We start from the raw sequence: 24,860 nt of genomic DNA, 5'->3' as shown, positions 1-24,860 counted from the left end.
CTCCACAGGAACAGCGGAGGCTAATCTGGTGAACTGGATTTGTTTCCCCACTCTTACACACAAAGCCAGCTGGGTGACCTTGGGCGAGTCACACTCTCACAGCCCCACCTACCTCACAGGGTGTCTGTTGTGGGGAGGAGAAGGAAAGGTGATTGTAAGCCGGTTTGAGAGAAAGTGGCAGAGAAAGTCGGCATATAAAAACCAACTCTTCTTCCTCTTCTTCCTCCTCCTCCTCCTCCTCTTCTTCTCTTCCTCCTCCTCCTTCTTCCTCCTCCTCCTCCTTCTTCTTCTTCTTCCTCCTCCTCCTCCAAAATTTAGGGGGAAAATTTGTTGAGAATTTTGGAAGCGGCCCTGGTAACAGCCGCAATGTGAAATCAATTGGAAAAGCAGGCAGAAGGGAGGGGGGAATCCAAGCTCAGATACGAGGCCATATTTTAGGTCTCCTGCAATGGCTAATGAAGACGCAGAGGGAATTTCTAGGGGGAGGTGGAAGGTTTCCGAGGAAGAGACTTCATATCTCGGTTACCATCTGGAGATTTACTGTAAGTGAAAACTCTGGGAGCCCTGGCACATCTGTTAAGCAGATGAGCTACCCGAAAACACAGAGGGGTTTTGTGAAAGAAAGAAAAAAGAACGGCACATGTGGGGATTGAGAGGCTCAGGTTTGGATGTCTGTCTTTTGCCACCCCTGCAAAAAAAAGAAAAGAAAAAAGAAAGAAAGTGTGGACTCAGCAGAAACCGAATACCGGCTGCAATGCGCCCGCAGCCAATTTACTCCAGAGTAGCCCCAATGGAGTGGATGGCGCTCGCTGAGTTATAGAAACTGAGGTTCCAGGACTAGGGCCACTGGAGAGCGATTTGTGGCCGTGCAGAAGACATGGATCCGTCTCTCACGATCATGCTCTGTAACCAGTGACGGACTGGGTCTAAAAATATTGGTTGCTAGGAGACAAAGGGGGCCCACCCACAACTATGAGGCTATCACTTAATTTTTATAAGAAATAAATAAAATTTTCAAAAAATACAACAGTGGGAAAACGGTACAATTAAAATTCCCAGCTAAGCTTCATTGCGCAGTCGCAATAGTAAAAATCCACGCCTATATAAAGTAGGCGTCGACCTCACATAACCCGATTCAGAATTATTTTTTTCAGTTATTTATTATATTCTTAAATATAAAGTATCGTCGATACTAGTATTATGTTTTTATGCCAATAAAGGAATGATGATGATGAAGAAGAAGTATCCTCGAAAAGTGATTTTATTAATTTTAAAAAAATTAAACTAGTAATACAACGTACATTTTAGTTGCATACGATAATATTGGAACGTCTATTATATTTTCAGGCTACTAAAAGGTTATTAACATTTTAAACATATTGTCTAATGTTTAAGGGGGCCCATTTCATCGGGGCCCACTTGCCATCAGGCAAGCTGACCCCCAGGTCAGTCCACCACTGTCTGTAACCACGGTGACTCCTGAAAGCAGAGACCCCGAGAACTTGTTGGACTCTACGGTGCTATTGGACTCGAATCTATCTGTGCAAAATTAGACACGCAAGGGCCGTATTGAGCAAAGTAACCCCAAGCATCGCCGTTGCGATTGGACCGGCAGACTGAAGCTGAACGGAGTTGTAAATCTTGCAGCTGCTGGAGGAATTCCCTTTGAGAATTCTGTTAAAGGCTTGGGGAATTCCTTTGGTGTCATCGGATCCACAGATCCCTAGCAGTTAGGAAGGGTTGTGGCTTGGTGCTAGGATTGCATTGCAGACAAATGATCTCCGGTTAAGAACCTTTCTGTTCTTACTAAGGGGGATGGTTTGTCAATGCCGCCATCTAGTGTGGTACTATATGCACACCATTGGTTTGGAGAATAGCGGTGAGCAAACCTTTATCGTTAGAGAGAGAAACGATGGGGAAATTCACAGCAAATGCTCTATAATGAGCCAGTAAAAGTGCTAGCAGGGAGGCATCATTGTGAAAGAGGAACCCATAAAGGCCCTCTTCCAAAAGCAACCTTACAGAATCTTCATGCAAGCCAGGTAGCCGGTGCTGAATCATTTCAACTGCATCAATGCTTGTAACCGGACTATGCATTTAAAGGTAGGGTTGCCAGGTTGGCGTTTTTTGATTCCTGGCAGCTGTTAACATCTGTCTTTCCCTTTAATGTAAAGCATCTTTAAGAAGCCCTTTAATCCCGAATAAAAAGCTTTACCTGCCATTCTCTTCACATACTGGTTATTCTAGAATCCCAGGTACCCCGCTAATAAACCTTAACTTAAAGATATTACTTTCTTTTTTTAGAGAACCAGCATGATGTGTGGTTAAGAAGAGCAGCGGACTCTGATCTGGAGAACCGGGTTTGATCCCCCAATCCTCCACACGAGCGGTGGACTCTAATCTGGTGAACTTCTACACGTAAAGCCTGACCTTGGGCTAGTCACTGTTCTCTCAGCCTCACCTACCTCACAAGGTGTCTGTTGTGAGGAGAGGAAGGGAAGGAGATTTGTAAGCCACTTTGAGACTCCTTAAAGATGGAGAAAATTGGGGTAAAAAACCAACTCCTCCTCCTCCTCCTCATTCTTCTGAGCAACATTTGGCTTTAGAGTCACAGGTTACAGACCCCCAGGTTAGAAGCTGGATTTCCTACAATTATCTGGATTAGGCCAAAGAGGAACTTCTTCTAATCCAGCATCCCCCCTATAGTAGATACTCAGATTCTTCTTGAAAGATCACAAGGAGGCCCTGAAGGTGACAAACCAGATCAGAGTCCACCGCTCTCCAGATCAGAGTCCACCGCTCCAAACCACCGCTCTTAACCACTGGCGTGGTGAGGAATAGCTAAAATGACCTAATGAAGATATACCATAGCATGGACCAGGTGGTGTGTACTGTTGAGAGCACAAAAACAAGAGAGATGGGGTTTTAAAATCTTAAAGATAGGAGTGAGTGTGTGTATTTTCTTGTGTGTGAGAGGAAGAGGGAGAAAGAGAGAGAGATTTCCATGCTATTTCTCCCTTTCGCTCTTACCGGTGATTCCTTGCTTGGCCCCAGTTTGAAAATTGTCTCATTCTCTGGTGCAATTACGCTTTTGGAATTTGCTTTTATGCAGTTAGACACTTGAATGTTCTGAACTTGACAATGTATTCTGACTCAGCCCTTGTTTCATAATGTGGTTTGTTGTATCTGTTCATTTATTTTGTAATATCTGCATCCTGACATATGGCTTTGTGGGTCTTCAGGGCTGCTTTAAAGTAAAGAACAAAAATAAGATAAAATAATAACATTTATGCATATGGCTGTTGTTTTCTGTAAAAGAGAGACAATGTCTGGCTTGTGAGGTTATTACACCCATACATCATGTATTGTTTAAGAATATTACAAGCTAGGGAGACATGAGGAATCATGGGGAAAAGAGAAGACTATTTAGAAATTACGCTCAAACATAGAGACAGATCTTCCCCATTTGGATTGTATAAGCTCCTTGGGGCTTTAGCAGACCAATTTCCTTATTACCCTTCTTTTTTAAAAAAAAACAAACTCTCAGCCGCTTCCAACATGCAGTGTCTCCTGGATAGGGTTGCCAACTTCCCTGTGGTTCCTACCACCAGGTACTAGCTGGGGATCTCCTGCTATTACGACTGATCTCCAGCCGATAGAGATCAGTTCGCCTGGAGAAAATGGCCGCTTGGGCAATTGGACTCTATGGCATTGAAGTCCCTCCCCTCCCCAAACCCTGCCCTCTTCAGGCTCCGTCCAAAAAACCTCCTGCCAGTGTTGAAGAGGGACCACCTGGCAACCCCAGTGGTGCCTGGAAATCTCCTGCTGTTAGAATGGATCTCCAGGCGACCAAGGTCAGTTCCCCTGGAGAAAATGGTTGCTTTGGAGGGTCAACTCTAAGTCATTATACTCTGTATACCACCACCACGTGGTTTGCCTGCTTATACATATTATTTGACAACTCCTCGTCTTTCTAGAGCCTTCTGTTTAGCTAGATTGAATGCTAACCCCTCTATGGTTATGCAGGGCAGAATTTTGAATATACCATATCCAGACAGGACCTGTCCTTGCTCTTCTGGCTCTATCGAGTCACTAGCTCATGCCCTTTTGGAGTGCCACTTTTACAAGGAACTTCGATCACATTATGGGGGTTACCGCACTTAGTATTCCCAGCGATGTATTAAGAGTTTGAAAATGTTATAAAAAACATCGCTTTAAAAGGGTTTTTGGATACCACGGCTAATAAATGGTTGGAAGACGTCTACACAGCTAAAAGGGCCAAACAAAGTGCGAACAGTATTTTTTATAACATTTTCAAACTCTTAATACATCGGTGGGAATACATAGAAAGTGCGAACAGTATTTTTTATAACATTTTCAAACTCTTAATGCATCGCAGGGAATACAAGTGCGGTAACCCCCTCTATCTCCCCCCTTTTAACATACAAATCTAATGCCTCTGTGTCTGACATAATGCCTTTTCTACTAAGCGATAGGGATCCCAAGGCTACATTGTCAGTGGCAAGATTTGTTTCGATCCTTATATCCCTCAGACACTAGATATATGCTGCTCAAGATCAATGGATCAAGGAGCTTCTAAGGGATAAAAGGAAAGGAAAGGATTATACTCTGTAGAGGTCCCTCTAGTCCCCAAACTGTGCCCTCCCCAGGCTCCACCCTCAAAATCTCCAGGTATTTCCCAACCCAGAGCTGGAAACCCTGCTCTTGGAGCATTCTTAGTCCTCGTCAAACTGATTCTTGTTCCTTCTGGTTAATTTACAAAGTCATTAATCTTTGTGTACCTCGGATAGGGTTGCCAATTCCGGGCTGAGAAATACCTGGAGATTTTGGTGGAGCCTGAGGAGGGCGGGGTTTGGGGAGGGGAGGGACTTCAATGCCATAGAGTCCAATTGCCAAAGAGGCCGTTTTTCTCCAGGGGAACTGATCTCTATCGGCTGAAGATCAGTTGTGATAGCAGGAGATCTCCAGCTACCACCTGGAGGTTGGGAAGCCTTACCTCGGGAGTCCTCTGGAGTTGTAGTCTATGCATGACCTGATCATTTGTACGATTTTGCCTTTTCAAAAGTGGCTTTCAATGCAATCCTAAAGAGGGTTACACCCTTCTAAGGCCATTGACTTATATGGATTTAGAGTGGTGCAATTCTGCTTAGGAATTCTGTTTTGCTTTTAAAGAGGAGACCCCTGGCTGTTCTGTGCGTGCTGTGCTGGATCCATTTGGTGCCTTGGTTTTTAGGGGGAAGCACCATAAGAGTTACACAGTGCCTTCCTAAGCAACATTGTGTGTGTGTGTGTGTGTGTGTGTAAAATGCCTTCAAGTCGCAGCCGACTTATGGCGACCCCTTTTGGGGTTTTCATGGCAAGAGACGAACAGAGGTGGTTTGCCAGTGCCTTCCTCTGCACAGCAACCCTGGTCTTCCTTGGTGGTCTCCCATCCAAATACTTACCAGGGCTGACCCTGCTAGCCTGGGCCATTACACCTTTGTAAGCCTGTGGATGTGAATGGGCTTGGAAGGGTGTAACTCTCCTTTAAGACTGCACTGTTAGCCAAGGATTTTTTCATTTGTTTATTTATTCGAAACATTTACATCCTGCTTGTTATGAGAGATGCAGCTAACAAAGCACGAAGAACCAGGTCCCTTCTCCAAACTGAAATATAACTCCATAAAATGTCATTCCAAAAAGGCCAGAGGCGAATATCACAGAGGATTCATAAACAATCACACCCACTTAGACCCAGCTGTTCAAGAATTTCTCAGACATTTTAAAAAATAATGTATATTGCGCCAAATCCATTAGGAAGGTTCCTAAGCTTCACTGTGAAATGCTGCTCTTGGAAGGTGGCAAATGTGGAATGAGCAGACCTCTTTGGAAAGCCGGTTCACAAGAAAGGGAGGTCGAGTCTTTTTCACAACGGGTCTAAATGAGCGAGGAGAAAGCGTGAGAACGCACCCTGCCTTCACACCCTTGTAGGATCTCTGCTCCATCTCTGATTTCACCGGCCAGTCATAGAAACATAGAGTTGGAAGGGACCACTCAGGTCATGTAGTCCAACCCCCTGCACAATGCAGGAAATTCACTGGATTAGTTTCAATCTATGAAACTTTGTGTTCAGGTAAAGGTCAACCCCCTTCCTCTCCATCTCTCTCTGACATACCCGGTGGTTAGGGTTGCCAGGTCCCTCTTCGCCACCGGCGGGAGGGTTTTGGGGCAGAGCCTGCGGAGGGAGGGTTTGGGGAGGGGAGGAACTTCAATGCCATAGATAGGATTGCCAACCTCCAGGTTGCTACACTTTGTCTACACTACACTTTGGAGTATCCCTCAGGGAACTAGAAAACCATTTTTGATGATGTACTAGACAGAAAAGAAAATTAACTTGAAAACATAAACTTGAATGGATTTGGGGCTGAAGAAAAGACCTTGAAATGGCTGTCCCCCATCAACTCCCACTAAGTGAATCTTTGGGATTATTAAAATGTGTACCTTATGGACTTTTTAAATCATTATTAGCAACAAGTATATACCAACAAGATTGCATCATTCTGTTGCACAGAGACTGCATCTAACATGTATTGTATATAGTGTATGTATTTGTAAGACATCTTATGTCATTGTTGATTAAGCACAATACAAGCACTTTGATATCTTTGTACATTGGATCTCCAGTGCTGATTTTCAAACCTTTCGGTATAGGCACGGAGGTGCCCCCTTTTTGAAATTGTAACCTCCAGGTAGCAGTTGGAGATCTCCTGCCATTACAACCAATCTCCAGCCGATAGAGATCAGTTCACCTAGAGAAAATGGCCGCCTTGGTAATTGGACTCTATGGCACTGAAGTCCATCCCCTCCCCAAACCCCACCCTCCTCAAGCTCTGCTCCAAAAATCTCCCACCAGTGGCAAAGATGGACCTGGCAACCCAAGCCATAGAGTCCATTTGCCAAAGTGGCCATATTCTCCAAATGAACTGATCTCTATCGGCTGGAGATCAGTTGTAATAGCAGGAGATCTCCAGCTAGTACCTGGAGGTTGGCAACCCTACCCACCATTCCAAAACTGAGGAAACAGTGGCCGGAAAATCGCCTCCATAGTGATGCACTCAAGTTTCCCCCATGTGTCTTTGACCTGGAAGTGGCATCATAGGACATGACATCACAACGTAGGATTGGGACTTCAATCCCTTCAACGTAGGGAGGGACTTCAATGCCATAGAGTCCAATTGCCAAAGTGGCCGTTTCCTGCAGATGAACTGATCTCTATCAGCTGGAGATGAGTTGTAATAGTGGGAGATCTCCAGCTGCTACCTGGAGGTTGGCAACACTGACGGTGGTTCCAATCTGAATCAGAACCCAGAACTTCCCTGCCCCTTTCAAAAACATGAGGAGGATCGAATTGATGGTTAGATCCTAAAGTTCCCCTCTGATCTGATTTTTCTTCTGACAAAATGAGAAAAAAGATTTTTGCTTCTGCTTTTGTGATGTGAGAGACCTTGTTGATGAGGATTCCTGTTTAAATATTATTTTTCCAGACAGTACCAATTCTGTGGTTGTGTGCCAGTCAAGAGAAGGTTCTTTTCTGGATAAGTGATGAAGATTGTGGGCCAAATGCAGAAACAGCAAAACTGGAATGTGTGTGTGTGTGAATGAGAGTGAGAGAATGAGAGCGCAAGGGGTTATTTATTTGTTTTCAAAACTGGAGAATGTAAATGAAAGAATCCAATCTTATCTTATTTTTTCAGCTCGATGTGTAACGTTTTGACAACTTGCCAGTTGTGTTCCTTGGAGTCGATTGCCGCTTATCGCAAAGCGGTGTGTCCATTTTTGTAATGTACGAAATAAAGAATAAAATAGGCAGGATCCAATGCACGCACCCCCAGCTGATTGAAACATGTGGGTGTGGACACAGGGGGAGAAGCGTTCCCAAAAATGATCTTGCCAATTTGGACAAAATGTAGGTGTTTGCTCATTTGCTATCAAGATGGGAACGGTATCACTCATCTTCTTTGACAGCAATCAGTTTTGGGCAGCAATTCCTCTGGCTGCCCTTGGCTCCTAGGGATCGAAGCCCGAGGGAGCAGGCGGGTTTGGCCCGAGTTTGGCCCGAGGGAGCAGGCGGGTTTGTTTGGTCTGTTTTGATGCTGGATTTACACCATATAGAAGGGGAACTTTGTGCTATAAGGCGTGCTTTTGATCTTATTCATTCATTCCAGAAGAGAAGATCAAATGACTTCCCTGTTCCCCAGAGCCAAGCTATGAATAAAATGCTAAAATGGATTAAAACAAATATTTAACACATTATTTGTGGCAACGTCTATTGTCCTGCAGTTTTAATAAAGAGTCTGGCAGCTTTGCGTCTAAACATTTCCCATTGCAGTAAACCCACTAAGACTGTGATCTTTTATGCATGGATACTTTGAATTACTTACTCCGCTGGTCCAACTCAGTTTTTCGTCGGGGTTGTGCATGAGTTTTCCGTCCCTCAGAGATGAGCTTGCGCCCAGCCCGCAAAATCTCCGGATCTTCCTGATCCTGTTGTAATAAGATTCTTCGTTCTCCCCTGAGATTAGCCCGGGTCAAATTGTCCCCATTTCCATGCAAGCCAAAGCATGGGAGAGTGGAGCTTGTTGGGGGGGGGGTTGATGTTTTTCTCACAGTAAGCACTACAGCCAATTACAAAGCAGTGTTTTCAAGAGGCGGGGACTCAGACGCTTCCAGATTTCTGCTGGTGATTCTGCAGTACTCCGGAAACCCCAGGACTTTCTCCAGGGCAAACAGCAACACTCATAGCATTTTTAGGATTCAGAACAGAAAAGTGTGGGACAAGAGGGCCTCGAGCCCCAGTTAAAACTCCCATGCATAAAAGACCTGTGTCTCTTGTTTGGCCATTTAATTTTTTGAAGCAAATAACAGTACTTTAGAGGTGCTGAAATATTTATTCCCCTGAATTTTTTTGTGTGTGTGATGTTTGCTACCTGTTCCTAATTGTTCTTTTCCTAATGTACAGCTGCTTCGGCACCATCTTTTTTTAAGAACAGGGTTGTCTTTGGTTCTTGTAGGTTATCCGGGCTGTGTAACCGTGGTCTTGGTATTTTCTTTCCTGACGTTTCGCCAGCAGCTGTGGCAGGCATCTTCAGAGGAGTAACACTGAAGGACAGTGTCTCTCAGTGTCAAGTGTGTAGGAAGAGTAATATATAGTCAGAAAGGGGTTGGGTTGAGCTGAATCATTGTCCTGCAAAAAGTATCAAAGGTAATGTGCTCATCATTGTCCTGTAAGTATCAAGATAATGTGCTAATGAGGGTGTGTTATGTTAATATGGAACCATTGTATCCTGAAGTGATCTGTTAACTAAGACCACGGTTACACAGCCCGGATAACCTACAAGAACCAATGAACTCTGACCGTGAAAGCCTTCGACAATAAGGGTTGTCTTTCTCCAGAGAATGGCCATCCCAACCAATCAGAGATCACATTGTGGATGTGAGGATATCTAGAATGCTGCATAGCCCGTCTGATTTGTCTCTATGACATTACAAAGTCAATTGAAGGTGGAAGCAATGATTCTTGAATCAATATCACCCTTGAGCTGAATAGGCAAACCTCCAGAATGGGCCTACTTTTAGAGAGACTTCCCCAAACCAAAAAGCCCAAAGAGGAAGGCAGTGTTTTTATGATAAGCATAAATCTTTAAGCAGAGGCTGCTAGGGTTACCCTTGATTTTCTAGTGGTTCTTCCTAAAGTGATACATACAAGGCCTCAACATGTGGATGGACTCATCCAAAGAAAGATTCGTCATGTGAAAATCATTGGGTGAGGGGAGAGAAATGACCTTATTCTAGCTTTACATCAACAAATCTCATGGTATCTGAGGCCATTGCTTTGAAAACCCTATGGGGTTGCCATGAGTCAGGTGTGACTTGACGGCCCTTTCCACCACATCTGAGGCCATAGTTCTGATCTCTCCATACTCAAGGATCAGGTGGCACTAGGGTGGCCAGACACCAGGTAATGGTGGGCACTTGCCCACCAATTAAGGGGGCTGCCCGCCACCCCTCAGCTGGCCGGCTGGTGGAAGTCGACCAGCTGAAGGGGGGAGATTAATGTCCCTTCTGGGGTGAACCCGGAAGTGATGGGGACGCAGCTTACCACTCTGTGCCATGGGGCTCCTCATTACTTATTATTTTGAAAGCATTTAAGTGATAGAACGTTGTTGTTTTTTAAATTATAGACCTCTGATCCTTCAGCTTTGTTTTGATGAAAGCTACCAGGTTTTTGCCTTCACTAAGCGGTCTTTTCTGACTTTTGATGTGCTTTAAAAAAGTTAAAATACAGATAAATACTTTTCTTCTTTCTAGAATGTATGAACTGCACAAGGCTCACGGATATGGCCGAGAGGTTGAGCACACTTGAAGCAAAGGTAAGATCATTTCCTTTAAAAAGAATCATAAATCATTTGTATTGTAGTCGATTTTTAAAAAGAGATTAAACAAATTCATGGAGGTGAAGGTAAAGTTGGTTGGTGACTATTGATGACTAAATGGAACCTCCATGTTCAGAGGCAGTATACGTCTTAATACCACTTGCTGGGAGGACAACAGGAAGAGGAGGCTTTGGCCATTGGATCCCTTGATGCTTCTGGGGCATTTATTTGGACATTGGGAGAAATAGGATGCAGACTAGATGCGCTATTGGCCTGATTTAGCAGGACTGGTCTTACATTCTGTTTAGAAAACTCAGGGGACTGTGTCTGAATCTTCATCCAGATAAGACAGAGGTACCCAAAGTGGGCAATCTGGTGAAATGAGGGGGACATACACACCAATATATTAATTTAGTTAAAACATTATTTTTATTGTGCTCTCCCCGTAAACAGCGCTCAACTCAGTTTGCAGAATAAAATAATAATACAATTATATATATATATATATATATATATATATATATATATATATATATATATATATATATATATATATATATATATGAACATTGTGTAGGGGGGGGAATCATCCATGAGAGGAACTTAAAACAGCAATTTAAAATTCATAATCAAAAGGTATTAGTCTGATACTGAAAAGGGATCAGGTGAAGAGTCAAGGGGGTTGTGTTCCAGAAGTAAGATGCCATGACAGAAAAGAACCTGTTCTTGATGCGAGTCACATTGGCACCCCAGATATGCTCATAATGCCCCTGTGCTTTGAGATCCAAGCCCTTGTTAGATGGTCAAGTAGAATCAGTGTATCACAGTTGTTGGACTGTCAAACCATGACCTGAGAGGTTCCAGTTCTCACTCTGCCATGGAAGCTCACTGGCTGGCCTTGGCCCACTCACTCACTCAACCTAACCTACCTCGTAGAATCATAGTATCATAGAGTTGGAAAGGGCCATACAGGCCATCTAATCCATCCTCCTTCTCAGTGGGGGAACATCCTCAAGCATCCCTGACAAGTGTTCATCCAGCCGCTGCTTGAAGACTGCCAGTGAGGGGCAACTGAGTCCACTGCTGAAGAAGAAAAGAAGAAGGAGAAGACCAAGAAGAAGAGTTGGTTTTTATATGCCGACTTTACCATTTGAAGAAGAATCAAACCGGCTTACAATCACCTTCATTTCCGTGCACGCAACAGACACCCTGTGAGGCAGGTGGGGCTGAGAGAGTGTGACTAGCCCAAGGTCACCCAGCTGGCTTCATGTGTAGGAGTGAGGAAACAAATCCAGTTCACCAGATTAGCCTCCACCATTCATGTGGAGGAGTGGGGGAATCAAACCCAGTTATCCAGATCAGAGTCCACCGCTCCAAACCACCGCTCTTAATCACTCACCATGCTGGCACTATTCTCAGTGTAAAAAATTCTTTCCTAATGTCCAGCTGGTACCTTTCTGCCCGTAATTTATACCCATTATTGTGAGACCTATCCTCTGCTGCTAGCAGGAACAGCTTCCTACCCTCCTCTAAGTGACAGCCTTTCAAATACTTAAAGAGAGTAATCATGTCTCCCCTCAACCTCCTCTTCTCCAGACTGAACATTCCCAAGTCCCTCAACCGTTCCTCATAGGGCTTGGTCTCCAGGCCCCTGATCATCCTCACAGGGTTGCTGTGAGGACAAGTTGAGAGGAGGAGGACCACATATATCCATCTGGGCTTCTTGGAGGAAAGGTGGGACAAAAATGTACAGATAGATCAAAGCAATGATCTAGAGCCCTAGTAACCTCCTTCCTGAACTACTGTAATATGCTGTACATGGGGCTACTCTTATAGACAGTTCAGGAGCTCTGGTTGGTTCCAAATGTGACATCCTGATTAATTGTTGAAGTTCTCTGTGGAGAACACATTTAAATCATTCTGCCATGAGTTGTACTGGTTGCCAGTAGACACATCTGGGCTAAGTCAGTAGGTGACCCAACACGAGATGGATTGATTCAACAAAGGAAGCCATGGCCCTCAGTCTGCAAGACCTGAGCAAGGCTGGTGGTAACAATAGGACATTTTGGAGGTCAGTAATTCATAGGGTCACCATAAGTCGGAAGTGACTTGATAGCACTTAACTCATGCAATCCATGATATCTGAGGCACAAATTACACGGGGTGGCAGAAATTTTGTCTTGAAATCAATTTTTCGCAATCATGTAGAATGATGGGGTGGTTGATTCCAAGACCACAAGGGGTCATCTATAGGTGGGAGAAGTACAGAGCCCTCCCTCTCCTTCTAGTTTACCTTTCAGAGACTTTCAATCAATATCACTTTCCCTCAAGCCAGGCTCCATTACCAAAAGTGAGTCTGGATTCATGAAAAACAACTAGAGAAGAGTCTGTGGGTAGGTAAACTAGTGGGCGAGAGGACATTTAGCACTCTGCTATCCTTTGAGATTGGAACCATCAACTATTTTATGTTAGGGATGAGTGAATTTGCCCTTCCTGCTCCCAGGAACAAGCTGCCCTGACTGAGGTCTTTCACACAGTTAAGAGTCTTTTTATTTATTTATTTTTTTTTGGCCATCAAGTCACAGCTGACTTCTGGCGACCTCGTAGGTTTTCATGGTGGTTTGCCATTCAGAGGTGGTTTGCCATTGCCTGCCCCCACAACATACCCCTGGCATTCCTTGGAGGTCTCCCATCCAAATACTTGTCAGGGTCAAGGCTGAGAGTGCGTGACTGGCCCAAGGTCATCCAGCAAGTTTCCATGGCAGAGTGGGGATTCGAACCTGGGTTTCCCAGGTCCTAGTCCGACACCTTAACTACTGCACCACGCTGGCCTTGAGAGTCTTTATACTTGTTGATGATACCAGATTGGCCGTTCCTTGACCTCCCAGATAAGGAGGTTTCTGCAAATCTCCCAGCTGGAATTACTGGCAGCTCCATTACCCTCTAGCCCGCAACACTATCCTTGCGGAGCTCTTGGGTTGCTCTCGGCCTGCCAAGGGAACTGTGTTTCTGTTCGGCATTTGAGATGATTTTGGGTGCCCTTGGGGTGGTTTCTGTATTTCAGCGAAAGATCAAAGAATGGACAACATGGAGTGAACACAGCTCCCCAGAGCATGTGCTGTAACAAGACGCTATACCAGTAATAAAGTTAAGCTAATTGCCTGCTTGCCTCTCACAGAGGATGTATGCAAGATGAGGTCTTAACATCATGGCCTGAAAGATCTGCTTTCCTCCCTTCTGTCTTTGTACAATATGTGTAACGTCCTGCCTGATGAAGAATTCTGGTGGGCTCACACAATGTTTTGTGTCCATTTGGTTGGTCCTAATAAGAACAGATCTCATTCTTGCTTTTGGTTCTTGGTTGGCGCACCATGTTTTACTGATCCACTTCTGTCTGCACAGAGGTAGCAGCTGGACTGGAAATTGGTCTAACAATGGGTGCAATGGTGGTGGAAAGTGTTGTCGAGTCGCAGCCAACTTATGGCGACCCCGTAGGGTTTTCAAGGCAAGAGACAAACAGTGGTGGTATGCCATTGCTTTCCTTTGTGTAGTGACCCTGACATTCCTTGGTGGTCCCCCATCCTAGTACTAACCTGGGCTGAACCTGCTTAGCTTCTGATGAGATCAGGCTAGCCTGGGTCATCCAGGTCAAGAGAATGGGTGTGATACACCATCCAAAACCATGCTCACTGAACAGTGTCCAGTCCAGGCATGATAAATGTTTTAAGTTCCTCACATTGAGTTACCCAATTGTATTATGCCGTCCACCCATACATTTTTAATAAAAATCTGTTGGAAGGTTATAGATGGTCTGCTACTAATTCTAGTTTCTGGTCACTCCTCAAACACTTCCAGTAATTGCCTTGAGCTGATATCACCCATTCCGGTGCAAGAAGCAGCTGCTGGTGATCCAAACCCGAGGAAATAGCATTACCCAGACCACAGACGCGATTGATTCAGTGTGTGATTGATAGATGACCTGGACAGCTTTGGCACGAGCACGGTTTTTCATAACAGGATCTTGTCTCTCTAACATGTTCCAAAATTGGGAAAGAATTCTGTTTAATATATGGTTTGGATTAACACGGATAGAAGCAAATCTTGTCTTTTCAGCACAGATACAGGGCCTGATCTCATTTCTTGAAAACATAATATAACCATTTAATTTAAACACTTCTTTCTTTAATCACTGTATGTGTCTGCATGGCTTCAACAGTCAAGGGACACAATCTTACTGGTTGCCAAGGATGGTTGGTACTTTATGAGCCTCTGGTACTTTATGGGCCTTGGCCTTGATGGCCCAGGAGGCTAGCCCAATCTTGTCAGATCTCGGAAGTTAAGCAAGGTTGGCCCTGGTTAGTACTTGGATGGGAGACCACCAAGGAAGCGTAGGCTTGCTACACAGAGGCAAGCAACAGCAAGCCACTTCCATACTAGAGGTATACATTCAGTAAAAAAAAGAACTGGAAAAAAAAGGCTTTATAAACCATGGCCAGTAATCCCGATCCTGAAAAAGCCGAAAATTCGGCTTTTTTCCAGGATCATTTTGGGATTGCCAGCTACAGCAGTAGAAAGGGAAGAAACTCATTTTAAAAGGAAAAAAACATCTGCTTCAGCACATTCACACCGAATTCCACAGTGCTTTAAAGTTTAATCCCCCTACTGCTCCATTATAGCCTATGAGGAATCTTTCCAGGGCTCTGGGGTGGGGGGTGGGGTTTAAGGTAGAAGGACCAAATTTTTAGCATAGCTGCTAGTGATTCTCCTTACAAGAACATCCAAGTTTGGTAAAGATTGGGTCAGGGGGTCCAATTTTATGGGCTCCCATTTTTACTCCATTGGAAACAATGGAGGATGGATGGGAGCATCTTCTTTGGAGGCCCATAAAATTGGACCCCCTGACCCAATCTTTACCAAACTTGGGAGAGTCTAGTCGCCAGAAGCGTCACTGAAAATTTGGTGCTTCTACTTTAAAAACCAGCTCCCCACAAGCCCTGGAAATATTCACCATAGGCTATAGTGCAGCTGATTTTTTTTTTCTGATTCCCGGAAAAAACTCCATACCAGTATGGGGATTCAGGAATATTCAGGAGTCCTGAAAATTTCTGGGTCCAATATACCCAAATCTGAATCCCCCCCAAATTTTTTGCACACCCCTACTCTGTACATCTCTTCCCATGAAAACCCTATGAACATATGAAGCTGCCTTCTACTGAATCAGACCCTTGGTCCATCAAAGCCAGTATTGCCTACTCAGACCAGCAGCGGCTCTCCAGGGTCTCAGGCAGGGGTCTTTCACATCACCTACTTGCCTGGTTCCTTTAACTGGAGATGCCGGGGATTGAACCTGGGACCTTCTCCATGCGAAGCAGATGCTCTACCACTCTTGATGGCACCACCACTGCTATACCTAAGGTGCTGCCAATAGGTGTACCGCCGCGCCTGGCACATGAATGAAACGGAGTCACTACCAAATTGGATGATCAGGCGATCACAGAATTGTAGAATATGCATGTGTCTTGAACAGGTAACTTGTCAGCTACCGGAAGCTTGCCAGCTGCTGAAGAGTAGCTCATGCTTCCTCTTACAAGGCCCAGGAAATGACTGTGAAAAGATCTGTTCTAGATTTTGTTTTTTGTTTTGTTTTTTAAAAATAAGCTTTTATTTCATAGGACTTTCCTCTGTCCTGCTTAGCGGATAGCTTCGATTCCGGTGCTGTTCTTGGTCCGTGTTCTGTTTCTAGGACAGAATAGAACCTGGGGATGGGATCGGGATATTTGTCACTACTCAAAAGTAGCCCTTATTAAAGGATGGTGACTCCAGGTACACACCACTCAATGCAGGCCTTGGTGTGCTGTGTTTCACATCCAGATCCTCTTGCTTGAGGCTGCTGAGCGCGCCCCGCCTTCCGCAAATGACCTGCCATTGGCAAGGACAACCGCCACCTGGTACGACGAATTGCTGCCGGATGCCATTCCACTCGCGAACCCAGGGACCGCCCTCAGGAAGCCAATGGGAGCTGTAGGTGAGTACGTTGCGAGGGGATTGCCTCTTGGTGGTTGTGGTGACAGGAACCAAAGAGGTAGCCTAGAATTTATCTGATTTGTGTGTATCCCCACCTTTCCTCCAAGAGTTCAAGATAGTGTGCATGGGAGGTATGGGCCTGTACCCAAGAAGGGAGAAGCTAAATCAAAATGGGGATGGGGGGGAGTTGGATGAGGACAGATGACGTATTCCCAAGATCTGTTGATCTGTCAAAGGCATGAGAGGTTGCCTGGCATGCTTTTATGCTGATGGCCCTAGTAAAAAGGAAGGTTTCTCCAAACTGTTTTGTTTTTCTCAGAAAACATTCATGCCAAATCTGCGGTGATGTGTTCTGAAGGGTATCAGTTCAGCTCAGGGAAATTTTGGAGCTTTGAGCTTAAGCCGGTGGCCGAAGTGAAGGAAAACACGCTACCCGCCAGGACGGTTGTCCATTTTCTTACCCCGAAAAGAGACAATTGTCTCGACGCAACTGCTGCTTGTTGATACAGCTGCACTCTTGATCATTCCGATTAAGCTTGATGGTCAAGAAGGATGTGTGCTCTGAGAAATATTCCACCCAGTTGGCAGGACGATGTGTGATTTTTCATGCATTTTTGTCCTCTGAGTGATTCAGACGGAGCCTAACCAGGACTTTGCTTGAGCCAGGGGCTAATTGGAGCCGAATGCGAGGTTTGGTTTCTAAAGCTTGCGTTCAGCCTAGAACATGTGAAGCAATCATCAAGAAAAGAGAGTCTCTGAGTATGTGCAGAATGCTAGCCTCTTATTTCCGCTAAGTAATTATAAGCAATCCCCATGTATTTATTTGATTGATTTTATTCAAATATTTATACCCTGCCTTTCTTTTGTGGCTCAAGGTAGTTTACAAATCTAAATGTAAAACGTACAAAGTACAATAAAACTCCTGATATTTAGGATTAGAAGAAGGAATTCTGGAATGCATGGTGCAGTCTCATTATTAATAGGCTCCTTCACTTGCTAGTTAGGAACACTTCTGAAATGACCTCATTTGAATCTCTTCCCACATTATGGAGTTCCAAATCACCCGGTCTCATTTCTGAAGCATGGTTCTTGTTCCAGTTGTGAATTTTGCATACATTATACATGCACAGTTTGCTGCTGCTTATAATTCCTTCATGCCTTTATCTCCCTTCATACATTACCAATGCATGCAGACCTATGGCTAAAACATTATTAAAAAAGCCCAATCATGATGGATTGTACTGTTTCATCAGAAGGTTATGTTCTACCAATGTGCAAGTACACCTGTGTACATTAATAAAACACTGTAAAAAAGCATTAATGATGAGATTGTACATGTGGTTGGGTTAAGGTTCTTCTTCTTCTTCTTTTTTTGCCAGTACATAGGAATACACGTGCATATCAGCAAAACACTGCACAAAATAATTTCTATTGAAAATTATGTATGATCATATTGAGACTGCTTTTTCGCTGTGTTTTATCCGTGTACATGTGCGCATCATTTACAAAGAAAAATGACGTGCAAATGAACTGTGGAAAGCTGTGCATTCCCCCGTTTTGAAATTAGTTTTAGAAATTCTGATAGTTCAACCTGTATTTAGGAAGAATGGAACTCAGGGCAGAGTGGATACAGGGAACAAGAATGAAACCGAGAAAATCCATTTGTCCCTACACTGCAACATTAAGAGCTAAGCTTAAAGCATGGCTTCTATAACTGCATAATTTGTTTCAGCCTCAGACATAATAGGTGCCAGGACAGAAGATGCATGAGATTGCATGCTTTGCTTGGGGAATACCAAAACTCACTAACTGAAACCTTTGCTCTGGGAACTGTAGAGCCTCCATCTGGAATGTGGTTGCAATTATCTGTTGGAAAAGGAACTACACTCTGCACATGCTTGAGTTGCCGCATGACTACGGCACATGTACTTTTTCTTCTCTCATAGGCAAGGTTGTTCACACTTGGTGGCCCAACATTTCCATTTGAATGTTTGCAGGGTTGCCAGGACCAGCTGGGAAACCAGGAGCCCAAGGCCCGAAAGGCGAAAAGGGAGAAATTGGTGACCGAGGGCCGGCTGGACCACCCGGTGAGTCTTGAGAGGATGTACCCAAATGGCGAGGGTGAGAAATTTAAAGAGAAGTTGATGCATTATGTTGCTCTGCTTATGAGCTTGTCTACAATTACACGCACTGCATGAGAACACTGCTTGCGGAGAATTTGGAAGGAGGTCTCAAAGTAGGTAGAGAAGGCAGTAAAGCATGGGTAAGGGGATGAGCGGATTTCCCCCATTGCATTATTTTCTTGTTCCATAATTTCCCCCTGTTCTGTGTTCTACCTCTCTTAATTCCAGTTTCACTTAGAGAATTTCTGATATTGCTTCCAGAACTGGAGCATGTGCTGTTGCTGCAGTTTTCAGTTCATTGATATATTTTTTCCTCATTACTAATGAACACGGAGCATTCCTTATAGCCCAGATGAGCCCGATCTTGTCAGACCTTGGAAGCTCAGCAGGGTCAGTACTTGCATGGGAGACCACCAAGGAACGCCAAGGCTGCTATGCAGAGGAAGACAATGGCAAACCAACTCTGCTCATCTCTTTCCTTGAAAACCCCATGAGGTAGAACTTCATGGGGTTGCCGTGTGTTGGTTGTAACCCAACAGCACATTTTATCTAATGTTCATGCACACATATGACACATTGCATAAATATGATCAGAGGACAAGCCATGATGGACCAGACCATCTATGTTCCCTAGAGTGCCTGACCAGTTACCGCAGAAGGTGCAAAAAAAGGGCAGAGAAGCCAAAACCTCCCCTGCTGCCACCCCAAGCATCTGGTATTCAAAGATACACTGCTTCTGACCATGGAGGTCCTATTCATCTATCATGGCTAATGGTTATTGATGGACCTATCCTCCATGAATTTGACTAATGCCCTTTTAAAGCCATCTGCATGGCTGCCACTATATAACTTGGCAGGGAGTTTCACAACGTACAATGCAATCCTAAGCAGTTACACCCTTCTAAACTCTTAGACTTCAATGGACATATAACTCTGATTAGGTATAACTCTGTTTATTGTGTGTTTGCACTGTTAATTGTGTGAAGGAGTAGTTTCTTTTGCATGTGATTTGCAGTGCTTGTAGAGACTATTGTGTCGAAATTCTTTTTGAGCAGTTTTTTTATGGATATGCACATCTGTAAAATTCAGGGGTCAGGAAGGAATTTTTCTCCAGGCCAGATTGGTCAGGGATCATGGAAGTTTTTTTGCCTTCCTCTGGGGATGGCAATATTCATGCATTTTCCTCGGGTTTTCTGGATGCTTGCTAAACACAAATCCAGAAAACATGGGAAAAATGTGCAGAAATGCTCAGGGGGAGCGAGGCAACCTCTAACGGTTGGAAAATGCAAGCATAATCACAGCAAAGCCCCGAAGTAGTCGGCGGGGTGACTGCGAAGAAACAGCTATGCATAAATAGCCAGTGAGAACTGTTCATCCCATCCCCAAAAACACAATGACAGGGGCACTTGATAAAGTTGATACACCATAGATTCAAGACCAACAAAAAGAATAATTTCTTCATAACAAATTTTGTTCTGAATTTCAGGGCTTCTTGGACCTCTGGGACCTAGGGGCTATCCAGGTGAAACAGGAATTCCGGGTCCACCTGGACCACCCGGACCCCCGGCATCGCCGAGCTTCCCGTTAAAGTTTCAACAAGGGGTTCTGTACTCGCTACAGCCCACAGCTGAAAAAGAGAGTACGTCTTCTTAATTTCGAATAAATCTGCCTAGGCCTGTTCACACGCTGACCAAAGTATGCTAATCTGCTCTGTCCAAGCATGGAAGATTTTATTGTTGATGAACCGTCTGTTTTTAACTGATTGATGCTCAGGCAGCTTTCAAAGGGGATTTGGAAAATTCAGGGAGGAGAGGCCGTGATGGTGAGATGGAGCATCCAATTTCAGAGGCAGAATACCTCTAAACACTGCTAGGGGAATGCCGATAGGGAAGGGCTGTTCATTTCATGCCCTGCTTGTGGACTTCCTAGATCCCTCCTTTGACGTCTATGAGAAACAGGATGCTGTCTTAAGATGGACTCTTTATCGGGTCGAGCGAGACTCCTCTTGTGTTCATATTAGTATGATAGCGAGGGCTGGAACCTCCATGTTTAGAGGCAGTGTACCTGTGAATATCAAATTCTAGGGTTACAACAGAGGGGATGCTTTCGTTGCTCTGCTCTGCTGGAAGACCTTCCAGAGACGTCTGTTAAGCCACTGTGGGGAACTTGATGCCGCCGGACTAGATGAACCTGACATTTCTTATGTTCATGGATTCATTCTGCCGCCACTTCCCCCGGTTTAACATGGAGCATTTCGTAACTTAATGCTGTACTTATTAAAATATTTATACTCTGCCTCCCACCACTGAAGAGGCTCAAGGTTGCTCCTCATTTAGAGTCTGTTTTATTTCCCATCCGCTCAAGTTCTTGCTGCAGCTCCAATGTTCCAAAACATATATTTTTTGCTGATGGACCAGCTGAAAAAGAATGCGATATGCATCAGTAACCTGGAGGGAATGAAAGGAGACAGAAATGAACACAAGGAGGCTACAAACAAATGTGCCTGTGAAGAAGGCCATGCGAGGACCAGAAGTGTTTTGAAAAACAAAGTGAAAAAAAAGGAAGAACAGCCAATTTTACCTCTGAAAGAACTTGAGTCATTTACTGTACCGAGTTACACCCTTCTAAGTCCACTGAAGTCAATGCACTTAGAAAGGTGTAATTCTGCTTAGGATGGCGCAGCTAAAACCTAAAATCTGGGGGAAAATTTCAGGTGGGGAAAATGTCACTTCCCTCCCCAAGTTTACCATGTGCTGAATTCTCCCCCCTTCCAGTAAAACCCCCTTTAAGCCTGTTCCATTCATGATCCATCTCTGTTCTTTACATGCCAGTCACTGAAGTGCAGCTGTACCGATGGAAACATTAGGAAGGGTAACAGAGTTCTTTTGAATTAATCATCTCCAGCTTCCCAGATCCACTTCCTCTTCCCTCCGCAGGCCCGGCGTGTGTCTGCGTGGGAGAAAGGTCTGGATGCATTTTTAATCTGCCAAAGATTTCAACAGCCTTGCTTGGCACTAAATTATTTATATCGCGGCGAATGAGTTATGGTCCAATACGTAGATTTTTCTGGGCAAAATGGAGAGCGCAACGGCAGCCCTCTTTCTTCTATCACGCATGATGGATTTTTGGGGGGAGGGCACGTATCCCATTTGTTCATTCTGGCTTCTGGGGGCATCCCTATTAGTTGGCTGTTTGTGAATAATTAGAAAAATGCCATCATTATGCTGGTTGGAGGAGAAAGTGTGCAAGACTGCAGGCTGCTGCCGTGCCCCAATTTGCCACGGGTGAAGACACTGTAAAGCTATCTGCGTGAAGCAAACCCTCAAAAACTAGATCTGGTTTATAATACAGCAACTCGATTACTAGCTGGAACATGCTAAATGGAACATACCATCTCAGGACAGACTAACAGTCCTGCCTCACCCAATGAAATAAATATCTTATAGAACTCACTTCTACAAGCTGTAGTAAAGCCTGTTAACTTGGACAGCATCAAAGCAGAATTAGACCTATACAGGGAAGGTAGATCAATCAGCCACTAGGAGCCATGATATGTAAATGGAAACTCCATGTTCAGAGGCAGTGTACCTCTTTCTGGGGGGGGGGCAACAGCAGGTGAGGGCTATTGCTGTCATGCTCACCTTGTGCATTTCCAGGAAGCATCCTTTTGGCCACTGTTGGGCCATTTATTCATGGAAGGTTTTGCATTGGATTTGTCACTCTATAGATGCACATTTTCCCCATCGGAAGTCTCAAAACTCTGCATGGCGGCTTATTGTTGAGTTTTGAGAATATGGATGGGGGAAAAGTGCATCTAAAGAGTGGCAAATCCAATGCAAAACCTTCCATGAATAAATGGCCTTGGAGAGAAGATGCCAGATTAGGTGGATTTTTAGTTTAATCCATTGGGATTTTCTCTTGTATTAGTGGCCTTACGTTGTAACAGCAGATCTTGGTAATTCTGTGTATTGTCTGTTATCCTTAGTTCATTTAGCTTGAAGTTAGCGAAACAAAAAGATTCTCCAGTGGCCAATAAAAACTGCCTTTTTGCAGTAAGCTTTTTTTTTTTTAATGGTGCATATCTGAAAACCATCAGCATGAAATTCCAAGCTACAGACAGCAGACGGAGGCAGATTCCAGTTAACGGACTTCCTTGTGTGCTCACAACAGCCTCTGGTATAAAATTGACCTGTATTTTTCACTTCTGCCTGATTGGGGCTAAGCCTGGCATCCTCCTGTTGGCAGCGTTTGCTTACAGCGGGCAAGTTAGAAAGCTTTTGCCGTTAACTTTGCTTGGATGGCTCATTTGGGCAGAGAGCCACACATCTATGCTTATCCACCACTAGTGGACTCATACCCAAGACCTTCATCTGCTAGGCTAGAGCCCTGCACTAGGGTTGCGAGCTCTGGGTTGAGAAATACCTGGAGATTTTGGGGGTGGAGGGCAGGGTTTGGGGAGGGCAGGGTTTGGGGAAGGGAGGGACCTCAGCTGGGTATAATGACATACAGTCCACCCTCCAAATCAGCCATTTTCTCCAAGGGAACTGCTCTTGGTCATCCGGAGATCAATTGTAATAGCAAGAGATCTCCAGGAACCACCTGGAGGTTGGCAGTCCTAGCTAGGGTGGCCAACCTCCAGGTACTTTACAAAAAGAACACCTCTGTACTCTTACCAAAGGTTAGGAAATTAGTACAGAAACGGATGACACAACCATAGCATAACAAAATCGTATTGACCAACTTCAAACAACAAGTGAAAGGTATGTACAGTGACAATGAAATAAAGTATGCACAGTATTATAAAGAAATCCACATAGATGGTTTCCAATATCAATCTGTCCAAAAATGGTATCTTCAAACTGAAGAATAAAATGGGATACGATCGTTTTGGAGTCTTCCTCAGTCCCACTTCTGCATATATAGAAAAGTACATTTACATTCACATATTAAAAGTTATCATTTAACAATTATGGAAATATAAAATATTCTACTTACACATCAGCAACAGTGCATACACTTGTTCCAAATTCAGCTCATACATATTTTCACAATTTTCCACAAAAAGTCCTCGTAGGGAAACTTGCTATAACTGCATATATAAATCTCCAATATTCCCAAACTGGGATATTATTCTATTTAATGCTAGCAGTTATTCAGCAATTGTTCAGCCAATTATTCACAGCATCTGCTACAGAGTCAGCAGGTTCCCAGCTGGGATACAGATAGTAGCATCCTCCGTTACCTCCGTGAGGGAGCCTAGTAAATACCAAACCGGTGTGTGAAATGATGCAATGCTGTTCCTCTCCTGCTATTACAACTGATCTCCAGCCAATAGAGATCAGTTCCCCTGGACAAAATGGCCACTTTGGCAATTGAACTTTATGGCGTTGAAGTCCCTCCCCTCCCCTAACCCCACCTTCGTTCAGGCTCCACCCCAGAAATCATGTATTTTCAAACCCGGAGTTGAGTTGCTCTCTGGGGCATTTTCTTGCTTCAACCTTCTCATTGATTTCCTTTTTCCAATATAGATGGAGAACCTCAGCTTGCATCCACCGTCATTGATACCGTCCTGGCTGGTTTGCCTGGCCCACGGGGTGCTCCTGGCCCTATTGGACCCCCAGGTAATAATGAGGAGAAGGAGAGATGCAGCCCTCCAAAAATGGATCTTGGGAGGTGGTGTGTGTGTGTCTGTATGTATTTATTTACTTCGTTTGTAGTTAGGGTTGCCAGGTGCCTCTTAGTAGGGCTGTCAAAAAAAAAAATTCGGTACAGTTCGGATTCGGCCGAATTTGACCCTTGTAGGGTCGGTACGTGCCGAAGTCCGAACTCCCCCGCTTCGGATCCCCGGTAATTCGGGGGGATCCGGAGTTCGGGGGAAAATTCGGCCGAAGCGCGCCTTCAGGGATTCCCTGAAGGCGCGCGGGGGCCCTTTAAACTGATCTGAGCCTCCCAGCTGGGAGGCGCAGATCAGTTTAAAGGGCAGCCTGCCCCCCTTCAGCGGGCTCCACTGAAGGGGGGCGGGCTGCCCTTTAAACTCATCTGAGCCTCCCAGCTGGGAGGCGCAGATGAGTTTAAATGACAGCCGCGCCTCTCCAGCGGGCTCCGATCAGCCTGGGAGGCTCAGATCAGTTTAAAGGGCAGCCTGCGCCTTTCAGCGGGCTCCCCTGAAGGGGGGCCGAATTGGCTGAATTTATTCGCGAACTCCCGAACTCGCTGAATTCGGCCCCCCCGGTTGCCCGCCAGTTTTGTGTTCGGATCCGTCCGAACAGAAAATCACCGA

At 44.7% G+C, this 24,860-nt stretch overlaps 1 protein-coding gene across 5 annotated transcripts in view; it reads left to right on the top strand.

The window, feature by feature from the left end:
* The window catches only part of COL26A1 (collagen type XXVI alpha 1 chain), a 137,975-nt gene that overhangs the window by 94,224 nt on the left and 18,891 nt on the right, over nucleotides 1-24,860 (top strand). For all 5 annotated transcript variants that reach the window (XM_056865432.1, XM_056865435.1, XM_056865434.1 and 2 more), the window contains exons 4-8: nucleotides 10,369-10,430; nucleotides 16,305-16,458; nucleotides 18,455-18,544; nucleotides 20,067-20,219; nucleotides 24,109-24,201. In XM_056865432.1, coding sequence (XP_056721410.1) covers nucleotides 10,369-10,430; nucleotides 16,305-16,458; nucleotides 18,455-18,544; nucleotides 20,067-20,219; nucleotides 24,109-24,201 — 552 coding nt within the window. The remainder of the gene's footprint in view (nucleotides 1-10,368; nucleotides 10,431-16,304; nucleotides 16,459-18,454; nucleotides 18,545-20,066; nucleotides 20,220-24,108; nucleotides 24,202-24,860) is intronic.

This window comes from Euleptes europaea, chromosome 19 (genome assembly GCF_029931775.1).
Source record: "Euleptes europaea isolate rEulEur1 chromosome 19, rEulEur1.hap1, whole genome shotgun sequence".
NCBI classification, from domain to species: Eukaryota; Metazoa; Chordata; class Lepidosauria; order Squamata; family Sphaerodactylidae; genus Euleptes; species Euleptes europaea.
The sequence above is the reverse complement of the archived record's forward strand: the minus strand, read 5'-3'. Positions and strand labels throughout refer to the sequence as shown.